The 24262-nt window shown below is 41.4% G+C and overlaps 1 protein-coding gene across 6 annotated transcripts; it reads left to right on the plus strand.

Moving 5' to 3' along the window:
- Window positions 1-675: 675 nt before the first annotated feature.
- LOC127659430 (palmitoyltransferase ZDHHC2) lies at window positions 676-24196 on the plus strand. Of its 6 annotated transcripts, none has more exons than XM_052149236.1 (13): window positions 676-943; window positions 12990-13016; window positions 13314-13408; window positions 14339-14525; window positions 15426-15495; window positions 15590-15622; window positions 15898-16018; window positions 17267-17399; window positions 20690-20819; window positions 20916-21008; window positions 21203-21306; window positions 21660-21732; window positions 22694-24196. In XM_052149236.1, exons 1-12 carry the CDS (start codon window positions 823-825, stop codon window positions 21698-21700), a joined length of 1155 nt encoding a protein of 384 aa, XP_052005196.1. In that variant the 5' UTR covers window positions 676-822; the 3' UTR covers window positions 21701-21732; window positions 22694-24196. The 6 variants fall into 6 exon arrangements, with proteins under 6 accessions (XP_052005196.1, XP_052005198.1, XP_052005197.1 ...); XM_052149238.1 differs by having other exon boundaries at window positions 21242-21306; XM_052149237.1 differs by having other exon boundaries at window positions 20690-20816.
- Window positions 24197-24262: the final 66 nt, after the last annotated feature.

A 24262-nucleotide genomic window follows, 5' to 3' on the forward strand; every position in this document is an offset into this window, starting at 1 on the left:
GCGCTCCTGTGAGAGATGCTAAAAACAGTGAAACGTGACGCAGTTTTCAAAAGAAATCTATCTAACAATGTTCATATGGAAAACAATCGAAAAAAACAGCGCGAGAAGACGCAAAAACATGTTTAGTTTGAGCAGCCCCTTAATTCACACAACACAGCACTAGCTGAAGTTTCTCAAAGTTACCTGCCAAAAAGATATACTTTTCGGTTGATTGTTGGTACATTTCCACTGTATCAAGCGCTGTTTGTTTTCTGTATTCGTAAATATCCAGAAACTGTTTTACTGTGCGAGAACCCGCTCATAATGATTCAGTGAGAGAGTACTGAATCACGAATCGATTCAGACCTTTTTGCAAGCCCGTTTGGCCAATTCACCGAAAAGAACCGACTCAAAAGAATTATTCATTCCCAAATTGGACATAGCTAGTTCTTATAAACAGCCAACATAAATACGGGACACATTTCATGATTGATTAAATATTCTGAGAGTAAATATTTCTCAGGGCAGTCGGACCGCTCATGAAACGTACAGTGCGTAATGCCGTACAGCTGCAGGCGCCACTGCGAGAAACCAATGTTAATTCAGCATAGGGTTGTATAGTAACACCTTCACCGCATCATGTCAAGTTGTAGAAAAGGGGCGGTACCGTTGTGTTACACAGCAAACAAGAGTGATCGGGCGAACTGGAGGATGGAGGAGCATACAAACCGTAAGCGGTTGGCCAACAGCTGTACACTGAAGATATGATGTTTTAGCATCAGTGCATTCAGTCGGTGAGGGTGAACTTGTCGTTTTGGCCACTTTTGGTGACCAAATAGAAAGATGGCGCCGTCGGGTTCGCGCAGCGTTGACTGCTGGAGAGTTCTGTACTGGATCCCTGTGCTGTTCATCTGCGTGATCGTGGCATGGTCCTACTACGCGTATGTAGTGCAGCTCTGCATAGGTAAGGCTGGAAACAACTGGATAGCTCTCTCTGGATGAAGTTGAAGAGGAACGGGGAGAAATAAAGAAATAAACACCTAGCCTCGACCATGTGTTTTGCAGATTTCTGGTTTTGTGCCCGATTGGGGTCCATTTGCTTATAACCGATTGATTTAGTGTACTGTATTCCAGTATTAGTGTCATGGTTATACATATGTTATTTCATGTTAAGAGCATCAGTTATCAGTAGCAATTATAATACACAATAAAAGTAGAGAGACTAATGTGGTAATTATTAGAAGGTAGTCAGTCTTAGATAAAAACAAAACAAGTTTGGTTAAGATTTATTTTGTTAATCTCTCTCTCTCGCTCTCTCTCTAAATACATACAGAAACACAAGAAACACATGTATATGTGTAAATACAGTTTATATGTAATAAGTAATAATGTTATAATATTATGCATGTTTTCTGCACCCCAATTACAACACTGAAATACCTTTATGCAGTACTGTGTATTGTAAATTTGGCATCTTAATATCTTACATTCTCTCCTTTGACTGCATCTGATATCTTGTTCTCATAAAACGTATCGGTTACCTACGTAACCTCGGTTCTCTCTAGATGAGGGAACGAGTATTGCGTAAGCTAGCTTACGCTACGGGAAAGATTCATCTTTTCTGAGATATTGAAGCCAAAAAATTATCCTTAATTTTTGTATCCATTGTCAACGCAGTGCGGCAGCTGCAGACCTTGAGCGGGCTAGCTAGCGAGCTCATAGGTTGCTCTGCGGCAACTGCTGCAGCCTATAGACGAGCTTGGGCTGAACTCGCATCCAATGAGAGGCGTCCCGCGCCACTGCATCAAAGCCCGCCAAAAGGGCGTGACTAGAGTGCATATAAGCGTAGTTCGTAGGCTGGAACCCTGGTTTTCATTGACTGAAGCTGAAAAGTCGCCGTGGCGCTGAAGCACGCCGGCTTACGCAATACTGCTCCTCATCTAGAGAGAACCGAGGTTACGTAGGTAACCGACACGTTCTCTTACGAGAGGTTCTCTCGTATATGCGTAAGCTAGCTTACGCTCACGGGAACCCATTGTCAACGCCGTCGCGCCAAGCATCCACTGTATAAGCCCCAGGGAATTAAGGGGGACCCGGGAGCCCTTATGAGTGGGGAAATAATATTTGGCCGGCAAGAATGCGGGTCATTGATTGTGTAATACATAAGCACATAGTAGGACGGAAGCGACAGAGCGGCGGTGCCGGTCTGTGTGGAATGTGTCCCATCAGTGCAGCTCACCAGGGGAGCTGTAGCGTATTAAACCGCTAGTAGTTTTGCCTGCAGAGCGGGCACTTCCATATTGTAAAATCTGACAAAGGTGGAGGGAAGTCCATCCGCTGCCACACATATGTCGTGAATGGAAATTCCGCTGGACCATGCCCACGAGGATGCCATGCCTCTAGTGGAGTGAGCCCTAATGCCCAACGGGCATGGCAGGTCTTTTGACGCGTATGCAGCAGCAATAGCATCCACTATCCATCTAGATAGTGTCTGTTTCGATGGCGAGACCTTTGGTGCGCCCTCGAGCGAAGCGAAAAGCTGCTCGAGCGTCTGAAAGCAGCGGAGCGTGCAGTATACAATCTCAGTGCTCTGACCGGGCAAAGGAGATTGGCGTCGCGTTCAGCTATCCGGTGCTGGCAGCGCCGATAGGAAATGACCTGTGCTCTGAAAGGAGTACCGATCACCTTGGGAACATAGCCGTGTCTAGGCTTTAAAATGACCTTGGAGTCACTTGGTCCAAACTCAAGACACGCAGCGCTGACAGACAGCGCGTGAAGGTCTCCCACGCGTTTGACTGATGACAGGGCAGTCAGAAAAGCGGTTTTGAGTGAAAGGTATTTCAAATCCACGGATTGAAGTGGTTCGAAAGGGGGGCTTTCATAGTTTCGAGAACTATAGAAAGATCCCAGATAGGAACCGATGGGAGCGCGGGGTTCATCCTTCTAGCTCCCTGAGGAAGCGGATGACCAGCTCGTTTTACCCCATGACTGGCCGTGCAGGGGTTCAGCTGAACGCCGCAGCGGCCGCCACATACACTTTGAGCGTGGATGGGGATCTGCCCTCATCCAGCAGCTCTTGTAGAAATACTGAGCAGCGACGACACCCCACATGTCCGTGGGTCCAGGTCTCTGTCGGTGCACCATTTTGAGAACACAGACCATTTTGACGCATAGAGTCTTCTCGTGGAAGGGGCTCTAGCGTGTATGATGGTGTTTATTACTCCTTCTGGCAGAGCGACGGGTAGTCGTTGATCACCACGCATGCAGCGCCCAGCTCTGGGTGGGGATGCCAGATTGTGCCACGAGCTTGAGAGAGGAGATCTGCTCTCACTGGGATGGGCCACGGCGCTGTCAGCGACAGCTGCGTAAGCTCCGGGAACCATGTCTGATTCTCCCAGCGGGGCTATGAGGAGCACCGAGTGACGCGTTTCCTGATCCTCTGCATTACCTGTGGCAATAGCGAGGCGGGAGGGAAGGCGTAAGCGGGCGTCTGGGCCAGTCCTGGGCCAGCTGCGTCCTCGCTTCGAGAAAAATACTGGGCAGTGAGAGTTCTCTTTGGACGCTAAAGAGGTCTATCTCTGCTCTGCCGAATAGGTGCCATAACGTCTGGACTGTTTGAGCGTGCAGGGACCATTCCCTGGGGGAATATTGTCTCTGGACAGTCTGTCCGGGCCGTCGTTCAGGTGGCCTGGCACGTGTGTCGCCCTCAGCGAGCGCAGGTGGCACTGGGACCAACTCAGTATGCGTTTTGTCAGATGGAAGAGGTTCCTGGATCTGACACCGCCCTGACGGTTTAGGTAGGATACCACAGATCTGTTGTCCGAGCGGACCAGGACGTGGTGACCCTGAATGACCGGGAGAAAGCGCACGCGGCGTACTCGACCGCTATCATTTCCAGACAATTTATGTGAAGGAGCTTTTCCTGAACTGACCATAGGCCAAAACCGGAGAGCCCTCGCGAGACCGCGCCCCAACCCGTGTTGGGCGCGTCTGTCGAGATGACTTTCGGCGAGATACAGCTCCCATTGTCACTCCCCGCTGATACCATTCAGCCACTGTCCAGGGCTGCAGAGCTGATATGCAGGTCTGAGTCACCTTGATGGGCTGGCGGCCTGTGGCCCAAGCCCGGCGAGACGCTGGTGTTTAGCCAATGCTGAAGCGGCGCATGTGCAGTAAACCCAGCTGAAGTACTGCTGCGGCTGAGGCCATGTAACCTAGCACTCTCTGGAATTTCTTCAGAGGCGTGAGGCTGTTCATCTGAAAAGATGCGGCTAGTCGCTGAACACGGCGTCGCGCGCTGTGTAGATAAGCGAGCCGTCATTGCCACGGAGTCTAGTTCTATTCCCAGGAAGGAAATGGTCTGACTGGGCTGTAGTGAGCTCTTGGTCCAATTGACTGCAAGACCCAAACTGTTCAGATGGCTGAGGAGAACTGCTCTGTGAGACAGAAGCTCCATATGTGACTGAGCCATAATCAGCCAGTCGTCCAAATAGTTCAGAATTCGCAAACCCTGACTCCGCGAGGGGTGCGGCGCCGCATCCATGCACTTCGTGAAAGTACGGGTGCTAAGGACAGGCCGAACGGAAGGACGGTGTATTGATAAACCTGGCCGTCGGCTGAATCTCAAGAATGGCCTGTGACGGGGTTTATCTGAATCTGAAAGTATGCATCTTTCAGATCGAGAGAAATAAACCAGTCCCCTGGCGCACATGCTGCGAGGAGTTTCCTGATTGTAAGCATTTTGAACGGTCTTTTGCAAGCACCTTGTTCAAAACCCTGAGATCTAATATGGGTCTGAGGCCGCCGTCTTTCTTGGGAACAAGAAAATAACGGCTGTAAAGCCCCGACTCGCTCAGAGAGGGTGGCACTTTTCTATGGCCCTTTTGCACAGAAGGCTTGCTATTTCTGAACGAAGCATGCACGCTGCTTCCGTGTTCACAGTGGTTTCGAGCCGCTCTGAAGCGAGGGGCGGCGATCGAACTGTAGCAAATAGCCCTGTTGTATTGTGCTTAACACCCACTTGGATATCCCTGGAATAGCTTCCCACGCTTTGAAGCGTAACGCTAGAGGGTGAATGGCCAATTCGCTCTGATTGCCGCACACAGAGCTGAACAAAATGTGTGGCTGCGTTTAGTGTGTTCATGCATGATTGCTCGCGAGACAGCATGAACAGGCTGTTTTGTGAGTGACTTCCGATTGGAATGAATGGGGAAAGAGTCACATCTGTTACGTGATGCGCAAGCATAGTCATGGGCACAGGACTTACACACAGAGGAATGGTTGCTGGCCGTGTAACAGAGCGGGCAAAGAATGGGCGCTGCACGCATTTGTGGGCGCATTTATTGACTCTAGCGCTCGAGCGGTTCAGTAACCGCTTTATGTGAGCGTGCTCTGGTGGGGACACGAGACATGCAGTGCTTGTGTGCAGAAGTGAACACTGGATTGTGGGCACATTTTCTACACATAGGGCTGGTCGTGTGACAGAGCGGGCAGAGAATGGGCGTATGACGCATTTGTGGCGCCTTCATTGACTCTGACGCTCGAGCGGTTCAGTAACCGCTTTATGAGAGCGTGCTCTGATAGGGGCACGGGATGTGTTATGCTTGTGTGTAGGGGCGAACACTGGGTTGTGGGCACTTTTTCTACACATAAGACATGTTTGCTCTTTACAAGATTTCTTTGGGTCGCCGTGAAAACGGGCGTTTGAGTGCAGGCAAGCAGGCAGTGTCACCGGCTTGTTGGCTGCTAAATTCACCACTGTAGTAGCCTGAGAGAAGGGGACTGACAGGGGTAAAGCTTTGACAGTGGTCCGCCGCCGGCGGACTGAGCCGTCGCTTGTTCAACACAGTTAGGAAGACTTCGGCTGCTCGGGTTTCAGCGCTACCTTAGATCGAGGCCCGCTGGGAGGCGGTCTGCGGCGGCTGTCTGAGCCTGATCGAGGGCGGCCGCCCTGTCGACGCTGAGAAGTCTGAGATTGTTGAACTGGGCGCTGTGAAGAGGCTCGTGCAGGAGGCTGATCACGTGAGCGGCCTGCAGAGGAGCTAGCCGACGTGGCAGGAAGAGGTTCATGGCTTGGGTGGCTTTCTGGACTTCTGAGAAGCGGTCAACAATGCCACTCACCGCGGAGCCGAAGAGACCGGTTGGAGAGAGCGGTGCGTTGAGGAACGTGGAGCGCTCTGCTTCTCCCATGTCGGCTAGTGTTAGCCATAAGTGTCTCTCGGTCACAGTCAGCGAGGCCATGCACTTCCCTAGAGCTTGGGCTGCAGCTTTGGTAGCGCTAAGGGCGAGGTCTGTCGCGCCAGTAGATCAGTAACAGCCTCTGGGTGCCTGCCTTTCTCATCCCACTCGAAGAAGGTCTGCTTGTAGGATCTGTAAAAGCGGCCATTGAGTGCAGAGCAGATGCGGCTTGGCCGGCGGCGGAATAGGCGCGGCCAACATAGGCGGAAGTCGCTCTGCAGGCCTTAGACGGGAGCACAGGCTTGGAACGCCATCTCGCGAGGGCGGACAAAGGTGTGCTGCTACCGAAGTCCTCGACCAGGGGATGGAGGAGTAGCCTCTCTCAGTGGCGCCGCCCACCGACGCCAGAGAGGTGGGAGACGTGTGAACGGGTCCTGGCTGAAAACGGAGCGCTCCACGACTTTGCAAGCTCCGTATGTAATTCCGGCAGGAAGGGAGCGGCCCGGCCGCGGGTGTAGAGCGGCGATGGCTTTGAAGAAAGCAGCCGCCGAGTCTGTTGGGTGCCTGCTCAGGGGCGGTGACCACTCGAGCCCGAGGCGGTCGACGGCCTGTGTGAGGAGGCGTGTTAACTCCCCTTCGACCCGGCGCGGTCCTGCTGGATTCCTGGGCTGAGGAGGAGGCTTGGGAGCCTGTCCACTCCTGCTGTCCGAAGCCATGATGGAACAGCAGCCCTTATCCTCCGCTCGTCATCCGAGATGGCAGCAGTGCGGCCGCCGGCGGCAACTGCGGCGTCCCGAGGGGCGGGGAGGGTGAAAGCGATGCTCGAGGGAGAGGCTCGGCGAGGCAGTCGCTTCAACCACAGCTTCCGGCAGCCTTTGTGAGCGGCGCTTCTTCCTGCGCTGCTGAGGGTAGGCGGCGCTGGCGGTTTCTGCTTTGATCGCTCGAGTCGAGCCCGCAGGGTCGACATCGGTAGCTCCTCGCAGAAATCGCGATCCGCCCTCAGTGAGGGCGAGCTCTGCGTGCCCCAGTCCCAGGCAGAGAGCGCAGATGATGTGGCGGTCTCCTGTGCTGAGAAGGGCGCGACATGAGGCGCAAGTGGAGCGAGGCATCTTGAAAAGACGCTCGTACTCTTTTGTGAATAGTTCGTGAGAACTAGCTTGCTTAATAAAAGGATACGTCGTCGGATGGCGTAGCTCGCAGGATGGCTGAAGGTGGCTGAGACGGCCGGCTTCTTCTAGCGCTGTCCACGCTTGCTAGATGCCCCTCAAACGGCGACGCGGCTTCCAGGTCAGCGATGCGGAGAGCTTCGCTGAAGAGATGAAAATCAGGGTTCCAGCCTACGAACTACGCTTATATGCACTCTAGTCACGCCCTTTTTGGCGGGCTTTGATGCAGTGAGCGCCGGACGCCTCTCATTGGATGCGAGTTCGCCCAAGCTCGTCTATAGGCTGCAGCAGTTGCCGCAGAGCAACCTATGAGCTCGCTAGCTAGCCCGGCCAAGGTCTGCAGCCGCCGCGACTGCGCTGACAATGGATACAAAAATTAAGGATAATTTTTTGGCTTCAATATCTCAGAAAAGATGAATCTTTCCCGTAGCGTAAGCTAGCTTACGCAATACGAGAGAACCTCTCGTAAGAGAACCATGCATCAAGAGCTTTTATTGTGTTCTTGAATGGTGGATGATCCTCTGAAGACATTTGTTTGGATTCCTTTAATAAAATCAAATGATGTGCAAGTGCATATACTGTAAAACAGCTTCTTTGTGATGCCCCCAGAGACTTCACAGAGCGTTGTGTCAGTGGCCTGGCCACACGTCTAACTGCTGATCCTATTGGTAGTTTAGACCAGTTTATGCTGAACTGGGTCTCCAGAGGCCACACAAAATGATATGCTTGTGTTTTTTTAAACTCACGTTTGCTTTTTATGACATTAGTGATAATGTTAAGGTTTAAGGTTTAGTGTACGGAGGTAGATTTAGTTGAAAAGTCATCGAAAGTGCGTCATCCTTTAAAACGTCATCTGTTCGGGTGAAAATGTAACTTGCTTTTAATGCCACAAAGTGTACATTTCCAACACACTCTCACAGAGAAATCGCACAGATTGGTTGAAGTTGGCAAAATCGGAGTTGGGTTGTATGAATTCGTACGACTTTTGAAACGCAGGTGCTTGGACGATTTCATATAATTTAGCCAGCTTGTATGAATTTGTATGACTTCTCATGAGATGGTGTCGGACATTTCACCTCGGAACTGCTGCGATACGTATAGTACAGTGACGTGCGGTGATGTCTTAAAGAGGCTAGGCACTGAGTTATGAAAGCCAGATTACCTGATTTATTGTTTAAGATAATAATACATAATAACAGTGAACGTTACGCACAAGCGCGGCATATCAAGAAATGTACAAATCAGGATGTATATCGTGTACTCTCTCTCTCACGCACACACACAAGCGCGTAAACAGTGAACGTTACGCATTTATCAGATCCTTCAAAACCTCTCGGTTTTCCTTTACCTTTTCATTGTGGTAGGTTATATTCAGCTTCCTTTGATCGTCAAGTGCAAGGTCGATCCGAGATTTTCCAAAGGTTTTCAGTGTAATTTGACACTGGATGTGAGCTGACGACTTTTCGTGCTTGGTTAAAGCTGCGAGCAGGTTGTTCAAATCACAATATCCCGCTGAAGTCCAAACAGTCTGACTGGTTGAAAAAAGCAGGCAGGGATAGCAGTACAGCCGCTGATTGTTAGCACAGCCACATAGCCAATCTTTTCTTACATACCAATCAGTTTGAAATGATCGGATAATTTTTGGGCCCTTTTGCTGTACTAGTCCATCTAAGGCTGGCGTAGACCTCCCTCTTGCAATTAACTCATATTTGGAATTAAAATCGAGCTTGGAAAAAATTCTTAATTCCGTGATTACGGCCGGTGCTGTCATTTTGATTTTGAATTTGGCGGGATTAGGCATGTACGCTAGCTGTGGTGTGATGACGTTAGCTACGCAAATGTCCAGGAATATCTCGATTTTAATTGGTCCATGTCTGATACGTAACGGAGATGATTACGGGCATAACATATTTACGTCAAAAGGCACAGCAGATTTGTGCTTTTGCCGTACATGTTAAAGTATACAGGATCGAGCGCGCATGCACAACATGGGTTTTCTGCTTGTCGTCTGCAATGAATGGACCGTAAAAGCACTGCTTATTCTACCATTTGTTTTTAGTTGATTATGCGTAACTGCTACATTTGTCATCATAACGTCTAAACAATTGGAATAACACACATATTGCATATATAAATCACAAGAATAAAAATACAAATACAAGTTTATTATTTAATAAACATTTTTTTTTAGAATTTTGGCAGGGTAGGCAGTGCCTAGTTTGCCTACCCAGACCGCACGTCAGTGGTATAGTAAGGAACCTATGTAATCTAATTTCACCAAAATGGTGTCACAGTCACATAATGTTTATAAAATCAGGCTGAGGGAGTGACCCAAATGCTTCGCTCTACACTTAATATGATTGACAGATAAACGTGCATCTTTTTTGGACTGTTTTTAAAAAAAAATAACATATTAAGCTCTTTTCCACCATTGGGCCGAACGGTTCCAGTTCCATTCCCACTTGAGCATGGTTCGGTATGTAACATTTTCAGCACAGATTTCTCAGCACAGTTAGTTATGGTGGAATGGTTTTAGTGTGTGGTGACTCACGATTGTCAATTTGCCAATGCATAGAAACTCAGTTGTTTCAAGGGAGCTGGCCAAGTTTGTTAATATTTGAGTGAAGTTAATAAAAGTTCATAGAAATTAGTGTATGTTTAGTGTATCATCTTGATATTTTGATGATGGTTTAACTAGTAATACATTATTTTTCTACACACTTTTTTCATCAGGGAGGCAGATTACATTAGCTAGCTCATTAAAACTCATATAATATATCAAAATGTAACTTATATATTCATATATAAGTATATACTTCAGTATATATATTACCAGTCAGAAGTTTTGACTGAAATGTTTCTCACGATCTTAAGACTCTTTTGATATGAAGGTGTATGCTTAAATGTTTGAAATTAGTTTTGTAGACAAAAATATAATTGTGCCACCATATTCAAAAAAAAAAAAGGTTTTTGAAATTGATGACTTGGACCAAATAATAATAATAAAAAAAACAGCCAATAAGTGCCCAGCATATAGATGGGATGCCTTCAATGCTGTTTAAAAAACATCTCAGGGTGATACCTCAAGAAGCTGGTTGAGAAAAACTCAAGAGTACATGTCTGCAAATTCTAGGAAAAGGGTGAATACTTTGAAGATGCTAAAATATAACACAGTTTTTATTTTGTTTTTATTAATTTTTTTGGATTTTGTTTAGTCACAACATAATTCCCATAGTTCCATTTATGTTATTCAATAGTTTTGATGACTTAACTATTATTCCAAAATGTGAAGAAAAAAAAATTATAATAAAGAATGAGGAAGTGTTTCAAAACTTTCGACCGGTAGTGCATATATACAGAACCCCTCAGTATATGATGGTAAACCTCTCGCATTTATCTCTTTGCTATCCTTTTTATATGGGCTGTGTCTTTCCTGTGCTTTAGCAGAGTCAAAACCAGGGGGAAGAACAGTCCTTAAAACTGAAATATATTATAATCTTTCATAGTTCACTCGCTCCAATGTTAACCTTTCATGCCATCACCAACTGGCCTATTTGTTACTTTCTGATCATGATTTTGCAGCCCCACAATGGAAAAAGAAACCATAACCATGCTAACTGGCCCAGATCGGCACAGAAGGGCATGGTTTCGCATTGAGAACTGTTCGGCCAAATGGTGGTTATTGTTAATTTAGGTGTTATGGAAGTTGCTGTCACTGCCCTTATGGTTACAGGCATTATTCATGGCTATTACAAGAATAGAAAAGGGGCTTGACTTGAATTTGAGATGCTTCTGTTAACTGTTGTTTGAACAGGACAATTCAAGAGTCACACAGAGGTTGAACTTGAACATGAGTGGAAGGCTGTTGCTTGTATTCAGTGGCATTATCTGAGCCTAGTGGGCTCATTGCAACAAGCATGCAAATGCAGAGAAATGTAACAGTTCCCATTTAAAAGTAGAGTGATTTACTATTGTTAATAGCACCACTACTTTTGTTGCATCCATCTGTAAGTTTTACAGTCATGCTTAAGGTGGTCAGTGATAAGCCTTTAAACAACCTCTGGTGCACAGTCAAGACAAAGGTTGTTATAAATGTACTGTCTGCTGATGCTTATGTCTCAAAGCTAATCTCAATGCCAAGCTGTCAAACTCAACCTCACCAATCTCTACTTGACCTATATCTGCTGTCAACACTTGCACTGCAAACAGAATTTAGTAACAAACACATGTCCACCATGAGAATAAATTGCTGAAATTGTTAATAATGATTATTATCATTTGTTGATAGTTTTCACTACTCTAAATGAGAGGCTTGTTCTGATGAAATGTGTTATATGATAATGACTCTATTATATACATGATATCCAATTGTACTTCCCTAGGGGCCTTTCTCACAGGACACATTATTTCCTTCAAAAACAGCTAGACTGGAATGTAACGTTTTGAGATGCATTTTTAAAAGTTGAATTGCACAAAGAAATGGTAACTTGCTATTGTTACCTTTTGTTGGTTTAACCTCATTTGTCAGGTAAATTTAGTCAGATTAAATACATTTGTTGTACTTGAATAGAACCATTCAATTTAGATTTTATGAAGCACATTTCTTTGGTCACCTGACAAAACATTCCTTACAGTGTTTTTTGAACTGGAATAAATACAGTGTTTATGGTGTAAATACAGAGAGAGACACATTGCAACAAGTGCATATTTACATAAAAAAAAAAACAGGTTTCTGTGTGAACGCCCCTTGAACTTGTGCTTTTCTTCACATGTCCACTTAATCGATTCAGCAACTGTAGTACATCTTTAAATGTTGTTGGTGTGTATTATTGTGAGATCATGAAAATTCTTGTAATGCCATATACTGTATGCATCCTATAAACCTTATAAATACTAACTGTGATTTTAGAACCATCCAAATAAATCTGAGCTATCGTTTCTACAAAGGTCTATTGAAAATTAAATGGTGAACTAAAATACCTGAATGAAGATGCACTGCATTATTGTGTCTGCTATATACATCAGAGGAACTGTAATCCTTTTACTTTAGTGTCATGCCTCATTATTTTTCAAAGAGCATATTTTGGATAGAGAGAAATGCAGCTCACATTAGAGGCTAACCTAATGAGGCTTTTAGGCCACTGCACTTAAAGAACAAGATATACAGTTCAACAACAGAAAAGTCTGGCAAATATATAGTTAGAATGAATCAGAAAAGTTGCAGACAGATTATTTATGTTTAACAAGACCAACATTGTGCAGAACAAAAAGCCTCTTTGGGGTAATCAGTGTGGACAGTCATATCTTTATATTGAAAGCCTTTTCTTTATGTTGCTTTTAGTTGGTATCGCTGCCCACATCACCACAATATAGTTCATCTCTCTGAGCGAGTACAAGTTGCAGAGATGCATGTATGGGCTAGTAAATTTGGGCATTTGATCAAGAGTTTCCCTACAGTGTGGGTTTCAGCAACAGCGATCAGAGCCACTGTTCTTAGAACCATCTGCTGCTCGATGACCTTCTACGAAATGCACAAGGAGTTATTGAGCTACTGTTTGTACAAGACACACTGTGCTTATCCTGCTTTCAGAATTCAAATCATACAGCATGACCAAAGTCATAGAGGCATTGTTTCCTAAGACTTGCTCTTTCTCTTTTCCTCTGCAGAAACTATTGAAAATATGGGGGAGAAAAGTAAGTTGACTTTTTCCTACAATGTTTTACAATCACTTTCCAGCCAATCGAAATATCAATGCTTTTCCTTTGGATAAAAAAACTCCCTCTAAAAGTTGTTTCATTTGAGGTTGAGACAAGTGTAATAATTTGGATTATGGGTTTTTCAAATTCGGCAATGATGAGCAATGACAGTGATGTTTGCCTTTGATGTAATATAAAAGTGGCTAGTTATCATTTAAAATGACATGTTGTCAGAGATACTTTAATCGTGATGTCTATTTTTTAATCAGTTGTGAATATTTTCCTGTATTACAGTAGTTTACCTCCTGGCATATCATGTGCTTTTCATCATGTTTGTGTGGTCATACTGGCAAACCATCTTCACAAAATCCATGAACCCGCTCAAAGAGGTGAGAATCACTTATGCTGTACCGTTATGTAATTTGATTATGAATACTATAGTTATGTATTAATGGTTGTAATATTATATTATGCACCAAAAATCAACTGAAAACCATCAGAAATTTGGTGTAAACTGCTTAATCTCCAACATGATCACACAGGAAATGGAAATGTAGCTTCCAAATGTTCATTTACACTTCCGGTGAATTTCTGACAAGCGCCAACCCCCATCTTGAACATTTTTGCATTCATTTCAATCTCCCTGTAGCACTACTGGGTTTAGGGTTTAGAGTTTGGGTTATGGGGTAGGGTTAGTAAGATATGCATTCCTATTGAATGTATTACATAATTTACAAATGTAAATAATACTGGCTTTTGGAGCCACTCTGTGGAAATTTCACCTAGAAGCTGGTCAACAGCACTTTCTGCTAAGGACACTGGGGGCAGTAGTCTGAACTGTTAAGCACAGAACTTTCTTCATTTGTCTGCAAATTCACTGTGTAATCAGTCTGTAATCTCTAAATAATTAGTCAATTCGAATGTTATTACACTGCATATTTCAGCATGACTCACAAGGTGTTCCCATAATGAATGTTTTTGTCAGTTGGTAATGATTATTGTTCAACGTTTTAAATATATGGTATAACACCCATTAGGGCAAACTGAAGGTTATGCTTTGTGAGAAACAGCATGTTGTGTTCTAAATTGCATATGATCTTCAGTGTAACTATAGCACCTCACTGCAGGCGGTTATTATTTCAAGCCGAGTAAATGAGAAACTAACTGTAATAGAGAAACCTCATATGGCTCAAACTGGCAATCAGCTGTATATCTCTCAGATTTCTGATGTCAGAGACGTTCTGGGTGCAGTATGGTAGCCGTGGTGCTTGTCATGCTGGAAATATCAAAGTGTTTTGCTTTTTGTCTGTTTCCCTCAGTTCCACCTGTCACACTCTGACAAAGAGCTTCTAGAGCATGAAGATCGTAGAGAATCTCAACAGGATATCTTGAGACGAATAGCTAAGGATTTGCCCATTTATACACGAACAATGTCTGGAGGTGGGCACATTTTAATTGAAGCACACCCTAATCGTGCCAAGACATTACTGATAGCAGGCAAAGTCAGTAAGTGTCCAACTGAAAGTCAAAACTGAAAAAAAAAATTAAATACAAATTTCAGGTAACATCAGTCTACACCATAAAAATTGTAACCTGCAATTGTTACTGTAAGGAGTTATTTCTACCAGATCTAAAAAAAAATTGTTTGTGTAACCTAATGTATTCAGGTCAATTCAGTGTTGTAATATTGTTGACTTGAATAAAACCAGTTAATTTCGATATTACCATGTGGAACTCATTTTAGGCAAAAAAAATTTGTTGATTTAAGTAAAACATATTATTTAATGGCTGAATCAACTTAGCTTTTGGCCATGGCCCAAATTAATCTATTAACTTCAATCTTCTGAATGCAAAGTCAGAACTTAACAAAACTTGGAAAAATTTCACATGATGACATTTTGAGGATGCATGCAAAATGTCATCCAATTCTGCTCATAGAGGGCACTACAATTAATATCTAGTTATACAGTAACTCTACAGTTCTACAGCAGCCAAACATTATGAAATTTGGTGGTATACAACATTTTGAGAATTGCTATAATAAGCTAATATATGCTTTTTTGATAATAATGCAAATGCAACCAAATCTTCTACAAATCCATGAATCAGTCTTATGGGTTTACATTTTTGGCAGAAAAAACTTTGTCATGGTAAATTCTTTGAACATTTTTCTTATTTGTACTCATCCTAGGTAGTTTTTTGATTCACAATTTGTTGTGTATCATCTAGAGAACCTTTTGACAAAAATAGCTCTTTAAGGGAACAACTGCACAGTTTCATTTTTTTCATTGCAGTATTGGGCTCAAAACAAATAATGGCCATAATCAATTAAATATGTTTTTTAATCTTTGTTCAGTCTTCAGTGAATTCTATTGATCTGCATTTTAACTAGCTGTCTTGATACAGCTGTCCGCTACTGTGAGCTCTGTCTGCTGCTGAAGCCTGATCGATGTCATCATTGCTCTGCTTGTGAAAAGTATGACTTTCCTCCTTTTTTAAAGTGCAATGCAAATTTTTTAGATTATTTTTGCTGTTACATTTCAACAGCCTCTCCATCTGCTGTTTTACAGGTGCATTTTAAAGATGGATCACCATTGTCCCTGGTATGCACTCTCTCAGAAAATTAAATGCAAAGCAAGAGTAAAATCATTTTTGTCTTGGAAGGAACATATGTACAAAAGATTTCTAGATTTCATAATAAGAAAATAACAAGTACAAAAGTAATGTTTAAGAGTCAAGTCAGGTAGAAATGGCAGCAACTGGACTTTTTCACTTGTTACAGTATATACAGTATTTTGCAGCATATTGTGCATTTGTATAAAATAGATATTAACTCCTAAGTTTATTGAACTTAATAAATGCATTTAATATTTTACAGGGTGAACAACTGTGTGGGCTTCTCCAATTACAAGTTTTTTATGCTCTTTCTAGCATATTCTCTGTTGTACTGCCTCTTCGTCAGTGCCACAGACTTGCAGTATTTCATTCAGTTCTGGACCGTAAGTATGAATTATTAATTCATAAAAAGAGATCAATTGAATGTGCAAATAGGGTGTCTCTAAAATAAATAAAACACCACCCGAAGCATCATTGCTTTATCAAAAGTGTGCCTTTATTTTGAAAGGTTGATGGTAAAACGCATGAACGTCTAATTGAATATTTGGTAAGATTGAGTCAGTCAGTGACATTGATGATGTGCGATGACTGACCTACATATTCCTCTTAGATAGTTTCATAGTTTGCTTCAGCATAACATAAACCTATCATCCACAACATTAAAACCACCTGCCTAATATTGTGTAGGTCCCCCTCGTGCTGCCAAAACAGTGCCAACCCACATCTCAGAATAGCATTATGAGATTCTATTCTTCTCACCACAATTGTATAGAGCGGTTATCTGAGTTACTGTAGACTTTGTCAGTTCGAACCATTCTGGCCATTCTCTGTTGACCTCTCATCAACAGGGCGTTTCCATATGCAGAACTGCTGCTGACGTCACTGGATGTTTTTTGTTACCATTCTGAATAAATTCTAGAGACTGTTGTGTGTGAAAATCCCAGGAGATCAGCAGTTACAGAAATACTCAAATCAGCCCATCTGGCACCAATAATCATCCATGCAATTATATAATCAGCCAATTGTGTGGCAGCAGTACAATGCATAAAATCATACAGATACAGGTCAGGAGCTTCTGTTAATGTTCACAACAAACATCAGAAATCTCAGTGATTTGGACTTTAGCATGATTGTTGGTGGCAGATGTGCTGGATTTAGTATTTCTGTAACTGCTGAACTCCTGGGATTTTAACGCACAACAGTCTCTAGAATTTACTCAGAATGGTGCAAAAACAAAAAACATCCAGTGAGCAGTAGTTCTGCGGATGGAAATGCCTTGTTAACAAGAGAGGTCAACAGAGAATGCCCATACTGGTTGGAACTGACAGATAAACACTCAATTGTGGTGAGAAATTTAGTGCCGCCAAGACAGCGCCAACACACATCTCAGATATTCTGAGATGCGTGTTGGCGCTGTCTTGGCGGCCCGATGGGGGACCTATGCAATATTAGGCCGGTGGTTTTAATGTTGTGGCTGATCATGTATTAGTTTAGTCTTTCACCCACTTTACAATTCCCATTAGTTATAGTAGCTAAGCAAACAGAGGCCTATTTATGTCTACATAACATGTTGTAATTTTTATAGACATATTAACAGTTATTCCCATGTGTTTACTGCTGAATTCTCTCAGAATGGTCTGCCTGATACTCAAGCCAAGTTCCACATTATGTTCCTGTTTTTCGCCGCCTCCACATTTTCAGTGAGCCTGGCGTTTTTGTTTGCTTATCACTGCTGGCTTGTCTGCAAGAACAGATCCACATTAGGTGAGTGGGCTGCGCTATAATTATCAATTTGGATTCCACAAAATTACATGGGCTAACCAATGCTGTGTATTTTCAATACTAAACAAATGATCATCTGTCGGCACTATCTGATCAAATATATATTAATATCGCTGCATTAGATAACAATATATCAAACCAAGTGGCACTGGAAAATGTCTAGCAGAATGCCAATTGGTTTGATATTTTGTTTCCAATTCAATGATATTGAGACATTTTAAAATGTCCAAATACATTTTGGGCCACTGTTAGTCATACATCCATTAAATCAGATGTGGAGCAGGTGGTGTTTAGTAGTGGGGTGTCTGTGGCTCAGGTGGTAGAGCAGGTCGGCCACTAATTGCAGGGTTAGTGCTTTGACTCCACATGCCGAAGTGTCCTTGGGCAAGACACTGAACCCCAAGTTGCACCCAATGGCAGGCTAGCGCCTTTCATGGAAGCTCTGCCGCCATTCATACACCAACAGTATACATTGGTGTATGAATGTGTGTAAATGAGACGCAGTGTATAGCTCTTTGAATACCGTTAAGGTTAAAAAGACGCTATATAAGTGCAGACCATTTACCATTAGTGTATCTTTGATTGTGCCTCTTTTGCAGTCTGCCTTTTGTGGCAAATCCTCAAGGGAAGATGTCTTCTAGCAAAAGAAACTGTCATTGTGAGACTTAGTTCTAAGTCAGTCTTCAAAATGACCAGGGAAAGAGCCAATAAGATGGTACTGATTGAAATGGGAAGTTGATTGCAGCTTTTGGCAGAATTAAACTTCCACAAAGGTTAACAGTAAAGTTTTTTCAGAAAGAAAGAAAAAACATAAAAAACGATAGACAAATAAAAATTTTAATTCTTCAAATCAATAAAGAAACAATATCACAAAAGAAAAATTTATTGTAAATAAACAAATGAGACATTCCTGCACACATATGCAGAGGGAGACATATGAAGAGGTCTATCCAACAACACCAAACCCAAAAGAAAATGCCAGCCTTAGGTAAGAGTTACCGCCCCTTATTTAAGGACCTGCCCTACACCAAGACGACTCACAGGCAAGGATCAAACAAAACAAACAATAATATGACATAATATTTCAAAAATCAAAATAGCAGTTGTTGCAGACAAGCTTCTGGTTCGTCGGTAAAGGAGGAAGCAGGAACCGCATTGACACTCAACAAGACTTTATTTACAACTTAAAACACTGAACTGGAACATAATAACATGACGACACACACAGTGTGTGTCTCTCTCTCTCTCCAGCACTTCCGACTTCTTCTCTCATCTCTCTCCTGCTGATTGGGCCGCCTAGCACCAGGCGCCCACATTCACAGCCCGGCCACACCCTCCTCCTCGTCACATAACTCCACTTCCTGATTCAGGCTGTGCTCCGGAATGCTCCGGACTGATTACTCCCCTCACTTTTCCCAGCCTCCTGGGTACCTGGGTAGGAAGAGGGGAGGGGAGAGGAAAAGGGGCAGAGAGAGAGAGAGAGAGAAAATTAAAATAAAACTCTGGTTCCCGACCACGTCACCATTTGGTCCTTGGCCAGCTGGGTAGCAGTCCTGCACGACGCCAGGCGATGGCACTGGACCTCGCCTCTTGGTGGACGGCAGCTAAGTCCTCCACCTCCCGGCAGACGTCGGCAGCTGCTCCACCTCCTAGTGGATGGCAGCAATCTCTGACTCGCCCCACTTCCTTTGCACAGCAATTACACTTGCTTTAATCCTTAAATGCATACCTTGGGTCTTTAGTAACCCGAGACCTCATTCCACCCCTTGTACCTCATCCGTTTTTTGGATTTGTGCCCACACCTTTTTAGTATTCCTCTTTTAATTAGTGTAATACACAAAAAAATGCCAAAATTGCCAAAAATTATAAATAAATAAATAAAATACACACACACACACACACACAAACACATGTATATATATATATATATATATATATATATATATATATATATATATATATATCACATAATACTTCATACTTAATACTTAAGTATTCATTTTGGGGATTTGTACTTTAATAGAGTGTAATTTAAACAGAATACTGGTACTTTTACTTAATTACATTTCCAAAGAAAAAATCATTTTCTTTCTTCTTACTGGGCTGAAGCCGACTTTTCACTGCATCCAATAAATGACAGATGACAGACATTTAAATGAAAACGACAGGTCAGTCATTTCAAATGAAGTGTCGCACGAACTTCCTAGCATAAACCTTAAATCTAAACCTAACCGATAGTGTCATAAAAAGCAAATTTGATATTAAAAACACAATTGTATAGTTTTGTGGTGCTTCTATGACACAGTGAAAAGTAAGTGTTTATGAACTGATAATATGATGATTTACTCATGATTTGTGTGAAAGGAGATAATTGTAATTGTTCTTTTAGAGCCTCTAGTGTTCATTTCACCAGGAAACTTTTGCAATACATACAACAGGCCACATAAAAATTATTTAGCAAATATTTTGTTATTTTAACATGATTCTATGACAAGGTTGTGAATGCCACTGGGGGAGGAATATGATAGTCATCAGAGACAGTAAAAAGGCGACTTAACAAATGAATTGAATTAAAAAACATGTTCCCTCATATACTCTCCTCTTTTAATTTTATTATAGCTAGGAAAAAGAGTTACTTTTTACTTTATTAATACTTAAGTACAATTTTTTTTCACTTTCATTTAATATCTATATAAAAGTAATATCACATGATATCTAATTATTTGTTTATTGCAAGAGTAATCAGTACTTAATTAAAAAAAAAAAATAAATACTATATCATGTTGATTTTCTGTGCAACAATGAAATAATGGTTATCAGGATTCCATGCGTGTACACAATACATATTATACATGTTATTTCTTACTCAAGGTGGTGCTGATGTTTCAGTGATTGACTTGATTTACATTTGACACTGTTATTATACATTGTTTTTGTTGTAATGATAGACCAAATAGTATATTTTTGTAATTTAGTTTCATATTTAAAAGTGTAATTTTTATATTTTAATTCATTTCAAATTTCTATATTTATATTTTTATTTTATATTTAAAATATTAATATCTAAACATTATTTATACAATTGTAACTGCTGTGTAAATGCATTTACGCCACCTCATGAGCAAATATAATAACCCAAATTCCTCTTCGGATGCAGCTTCTGTGCCACCTTTGCAGTGTACAAATGTTATTATGTCCTGGTAGCATTGTTTATGAATTTGTGGTTGTTATTTTTGTAATTTTTTTTTCTCTTCAAACAAATCTCCTGACAGAGGCTTTCAGAGCACCTGCATTCCAACATGGACCAGACAAGAATGGCTTCAGTTTAGGAATGAACAAGAACTTTCGGCAAGTGTTTGGAGATGAAAAGAAATACTGGCTTCTGCCTATATTTTCAAGGTAGCAGTTAAAGTGGTGTTCGGTATCACTTATAATATTTGTGTCAGTTTTTAGTAATCTCGCTCCCTCTCTAATACATATTTATATGTGTTTCTGCAGTCTGGGCGATGGCTGTTCGTTCCCCACGTGTCTAGTGAACCCAGACCCTGAACAGCCCTCCTCACCTACTGGACACAACCCTTCAACCAAAAGGTTCATAGTTCATATGAATTGTAATGTGTGCTACCATTTGTTTTTAGAGGTACCTTACAGTTATATCATACAACTGATATTGACATGAATAGTATCATTTATTTTCAAAAACTTTTAGTTCTAATATTTAGTTCTTATTGACTCTCAATCTTTAGCATGTTAGCTTTCCATTTATACTCTTTACATCCTGCTAGTGCTGGAGAATCTCATCTGTTTCCTTCAAAACCTTTAAGAGAGTCTCAGAGCCGGTTGATCAATAACACGCGGTCAGAGGGGAGTGAGGACAGAGATAAGCGAGGTGAGTCTAATGTAGAAAACTGAGCCAGAGCTGTGGCAGAGTGGGATGCTGTTGTGCTCATGCAGGTTCGAATCTGGCCCATGTAGAGAGACAGAATATTTAACACCGAGATCTTCTATAGATCATTACAGAACAAATGCTAATTTTGGTGATCTGTGTGTTTAGAGCCTAGACCATAAAGATTATTGGGTGACCATGCATCTGTGTCAAATCTGTGACCTTGATATTATTAGTGTCATGATCTACCTGCGCTACAGAAACATTTTATGGTAGAGTATTAATCAGCAGTGGTTTATGATTAATAGACTGAAACGGTGTTGTGTTTAACTACTCATTCTGGATTTTCCAAACAGGTACAAGCAACCCAGCCTTGACTATTGAGAAGGAAACTTAGGAACATGGACATAGGCTGGTTTAATGGGACAGGTTTGTTACTTTTGTGTATATATTGCAATAATGTCACTTACAGAGGCTATAGACAAAAATTATATTTTCAGATAATTACTCTTTAGTACCAGTCAAAGGTTTGACATACTTTATGAATTTATGTTTTCAATTAACTGTTGATCTAAAGGCTTAAGCTTAAATGCACTAATATTACCCCGCGACCCTGTACACAGGATAAGCGGTTGACGATGGATGGATGGATGGAACTAATATTAGTGTTTGTTTGTGCTTGCATAAGAATTTCTACAAACAAAAATTTTAGTTTAAAATGTTTTTTCTTAAATGTTCTCTGTCTGTCTATCTGTCTATCTGTCTGTCTATCTATCTATCTATCTATCTATCTATCTATCTATCTATCTATCTATCTATCTATCTATCTATCTATCTATCTATCTATTTGTCTGTCTGTCTGTCTGTCTGTCTGTCTGTCTGTCTGTCTGTCTATCTATCTATCTATCTAATAGAGGTTAACTGACTAAGGTTGTGGGAAAGGCCAATAACCAATTAATTGGCCAATAGTTTTTCAAATTGATTTATATAATGACATTTAATGGCAAAGAGTCCAAAATGAATAAAATCCCAGATACAGTTTTTTGTTCAACCAAACTAGAATTATTTTTAGATTTGGTACATAATGTGGAACTTTTAAGTATAAACAAGCCTGAAACATACTGGGGACTCTTATTTTGTAATTAGTTAATTATGAAAAAACTTTGGGCAACTATCAACAGATTTTTGCCAATAACCGATATTTCCAAAACATTATTAACCGATATTTTTCCAATTAATCGGTAAAACAAATATATCGGTCTACCTCTACTATCTAATCATCGTTTTTGTTACTTATTCTCCCAAATATGAATTACAGTAATATTTATTTGAGAATCCCTGAATGACTTGAATGCTTATCCTTTATGAACTCTCCTCTCTTTTTCTCTAGGAGTTTTGTGGTAGTTATATCTGTTGTCAGTTTTACAGTAAGGAAACCATCTGTTCCTGTAAGTCTACACTGCTTATGCACAGACCACTGCCCATTCTCTCTTTAACAAGAGCTATAAGTTGAGGATTATGGTGTGTGTATATGCATGAAGTACCAGAGAGTATCTTGTCTTCCTTGGAAACAGTATGGCTAAAAACAAATGTGCATAAAGATACCGACAGAAGTGACTGAACATTTGGTAACATTACAGTGGGACTTTACATGGCTTACAAGTTCATATGATAAATGCCTTGAATATAGCTTGCAAGATGTAGGCAGTGCTGAAGAAGGTAAACGTGAAGTATTTATGCATGCTATATGGTGGTTCATAGTTTTTTCCGTGTGTGAAATGTGAAAAGCCTGCACTAAAACACAATTTTTGTTTGTTGCATTGTTGAAATAAACATATTTTTTTCATTCACTATATACATACAAATGCATTTGTATGCCATACATTTGTACATCATTATCAATAATCTGTTTTATTTGACCAAAGTCTCACTCCAAAAGTGGATCTTCCCAAATCACCCATTAATTCTGGATCCCAGCTGCCCTGAATTTTGCTAAGAAGGTTATACAATAACAAAATGATTGATGCAGCAAATCTTATAGGCCGTTTTCAATGCAAATATGCCAAATTTACATTTTGCTAGCATAAAATTATTAAAGCAGGTGAATTTTACACTAGACTCATGTTCAAGGATATTCAGATGGAAAAAAGCACAGGGAAGTCAAAAATGTTCTATATGCACTTTGAACAGCGCTTGAAGCTGCACATTATTTTACATTTCCAGTCATCTTTGTCTTAATATTACCTACTATTGAATCAATTGAAACATGTTAATATATGTACTACAACTGTAAGGAGAACGTTTCATTATTAAATGTCATTATATCAAGATTATTTTTAACATACGTTTGCATAACCATGTTTGCACAGTTAATGCAAAACTCAAAGATGTTGTTTTTAATGATAAAGATCACATCTGATTTATCTAAGGGCTCTACTAATGTACCTGCTACCATATTTCTTATCTAATTTTGATTCCAGTTATTGCATGTATATGTACTTGAATGTATTTGTACTTGATTTTGACTGAGGTGTGAACCATACCTCAGATATGCCAAGACTTGTAGTATGTTGTTGTCGGATTTGTAGTTTTTAATGGAAATGTGTAGTAAAGGATTCCAGCTGGTTATTTTGTCATTAGGTTCACAAACCACGCCAGAAATAAACTGTGATATCAGATGTAACACTGGTCTCTGGTTTTATGCATCTAGACCAGCTGATTGTATTTTGTAGTTGCAGTGCTGCTTTTGTTCCTTTTGAGAGTACATTAATTTCTGCCGGCTTGGAATAGCTTAATCTGTTTTTATGTTTAATGTCATATCTGTATGATTAGGCTACTGAATGAAATGCTTGGATGAACTTTGTTAATCTGTCAAATGAATAAACTATTTTATTAAATGCTACAGTGTTGTTTGATATTGTTTTGTTAGAGCTATAACAGTGGCCATTTTCAGTCTCAT

The sequence above is a fragment of the Xyrauchen texanus genome, chromosome 19 (genome assembly GCF_025860055.1).
Source record: "Xyrauchen texanus isolate HMW12.3.18 chromosome 19, RBS_HiC_50CHRs, whole genome shotgun sequence".
In the NCBI taxonomy this organism is placed as follows: domain Eukaryota; kingdom Metazoa; phylum Chordata; class Actinopteri; order Cypriniformes; family Catostomidae; genus Xyrauchen; species Xyrauchen texanus.

What these genes read in the sequence shown, in the direction of transcription:
- LOC127659430 (XM_052149236.1), top strand. Translation starts at nt 823, where the DNA reads ATGGCGCCGTCGGGTTCGCGCAGCGTTGACTGCTGGAGAGTTCTGTAC. An exon ending in TGAAAATATGGGGGAGAAAA is followed by an intron (nt 13,017 to 13,313) that starts GTAAGTTGACTT and finishes CCTGTATTACAG; the next exon opens with TAGTTTACCTCCTGGCATAT. An exon ending in CAAGAACAGATCCACATTAG is followed by an intron (nt 17,400 to 20,689) that starts GTGAGTGGGCTG and finishes ATCTCCTGACAG; the next exon opens with AGGCTTTCAGAGCACCTGCA.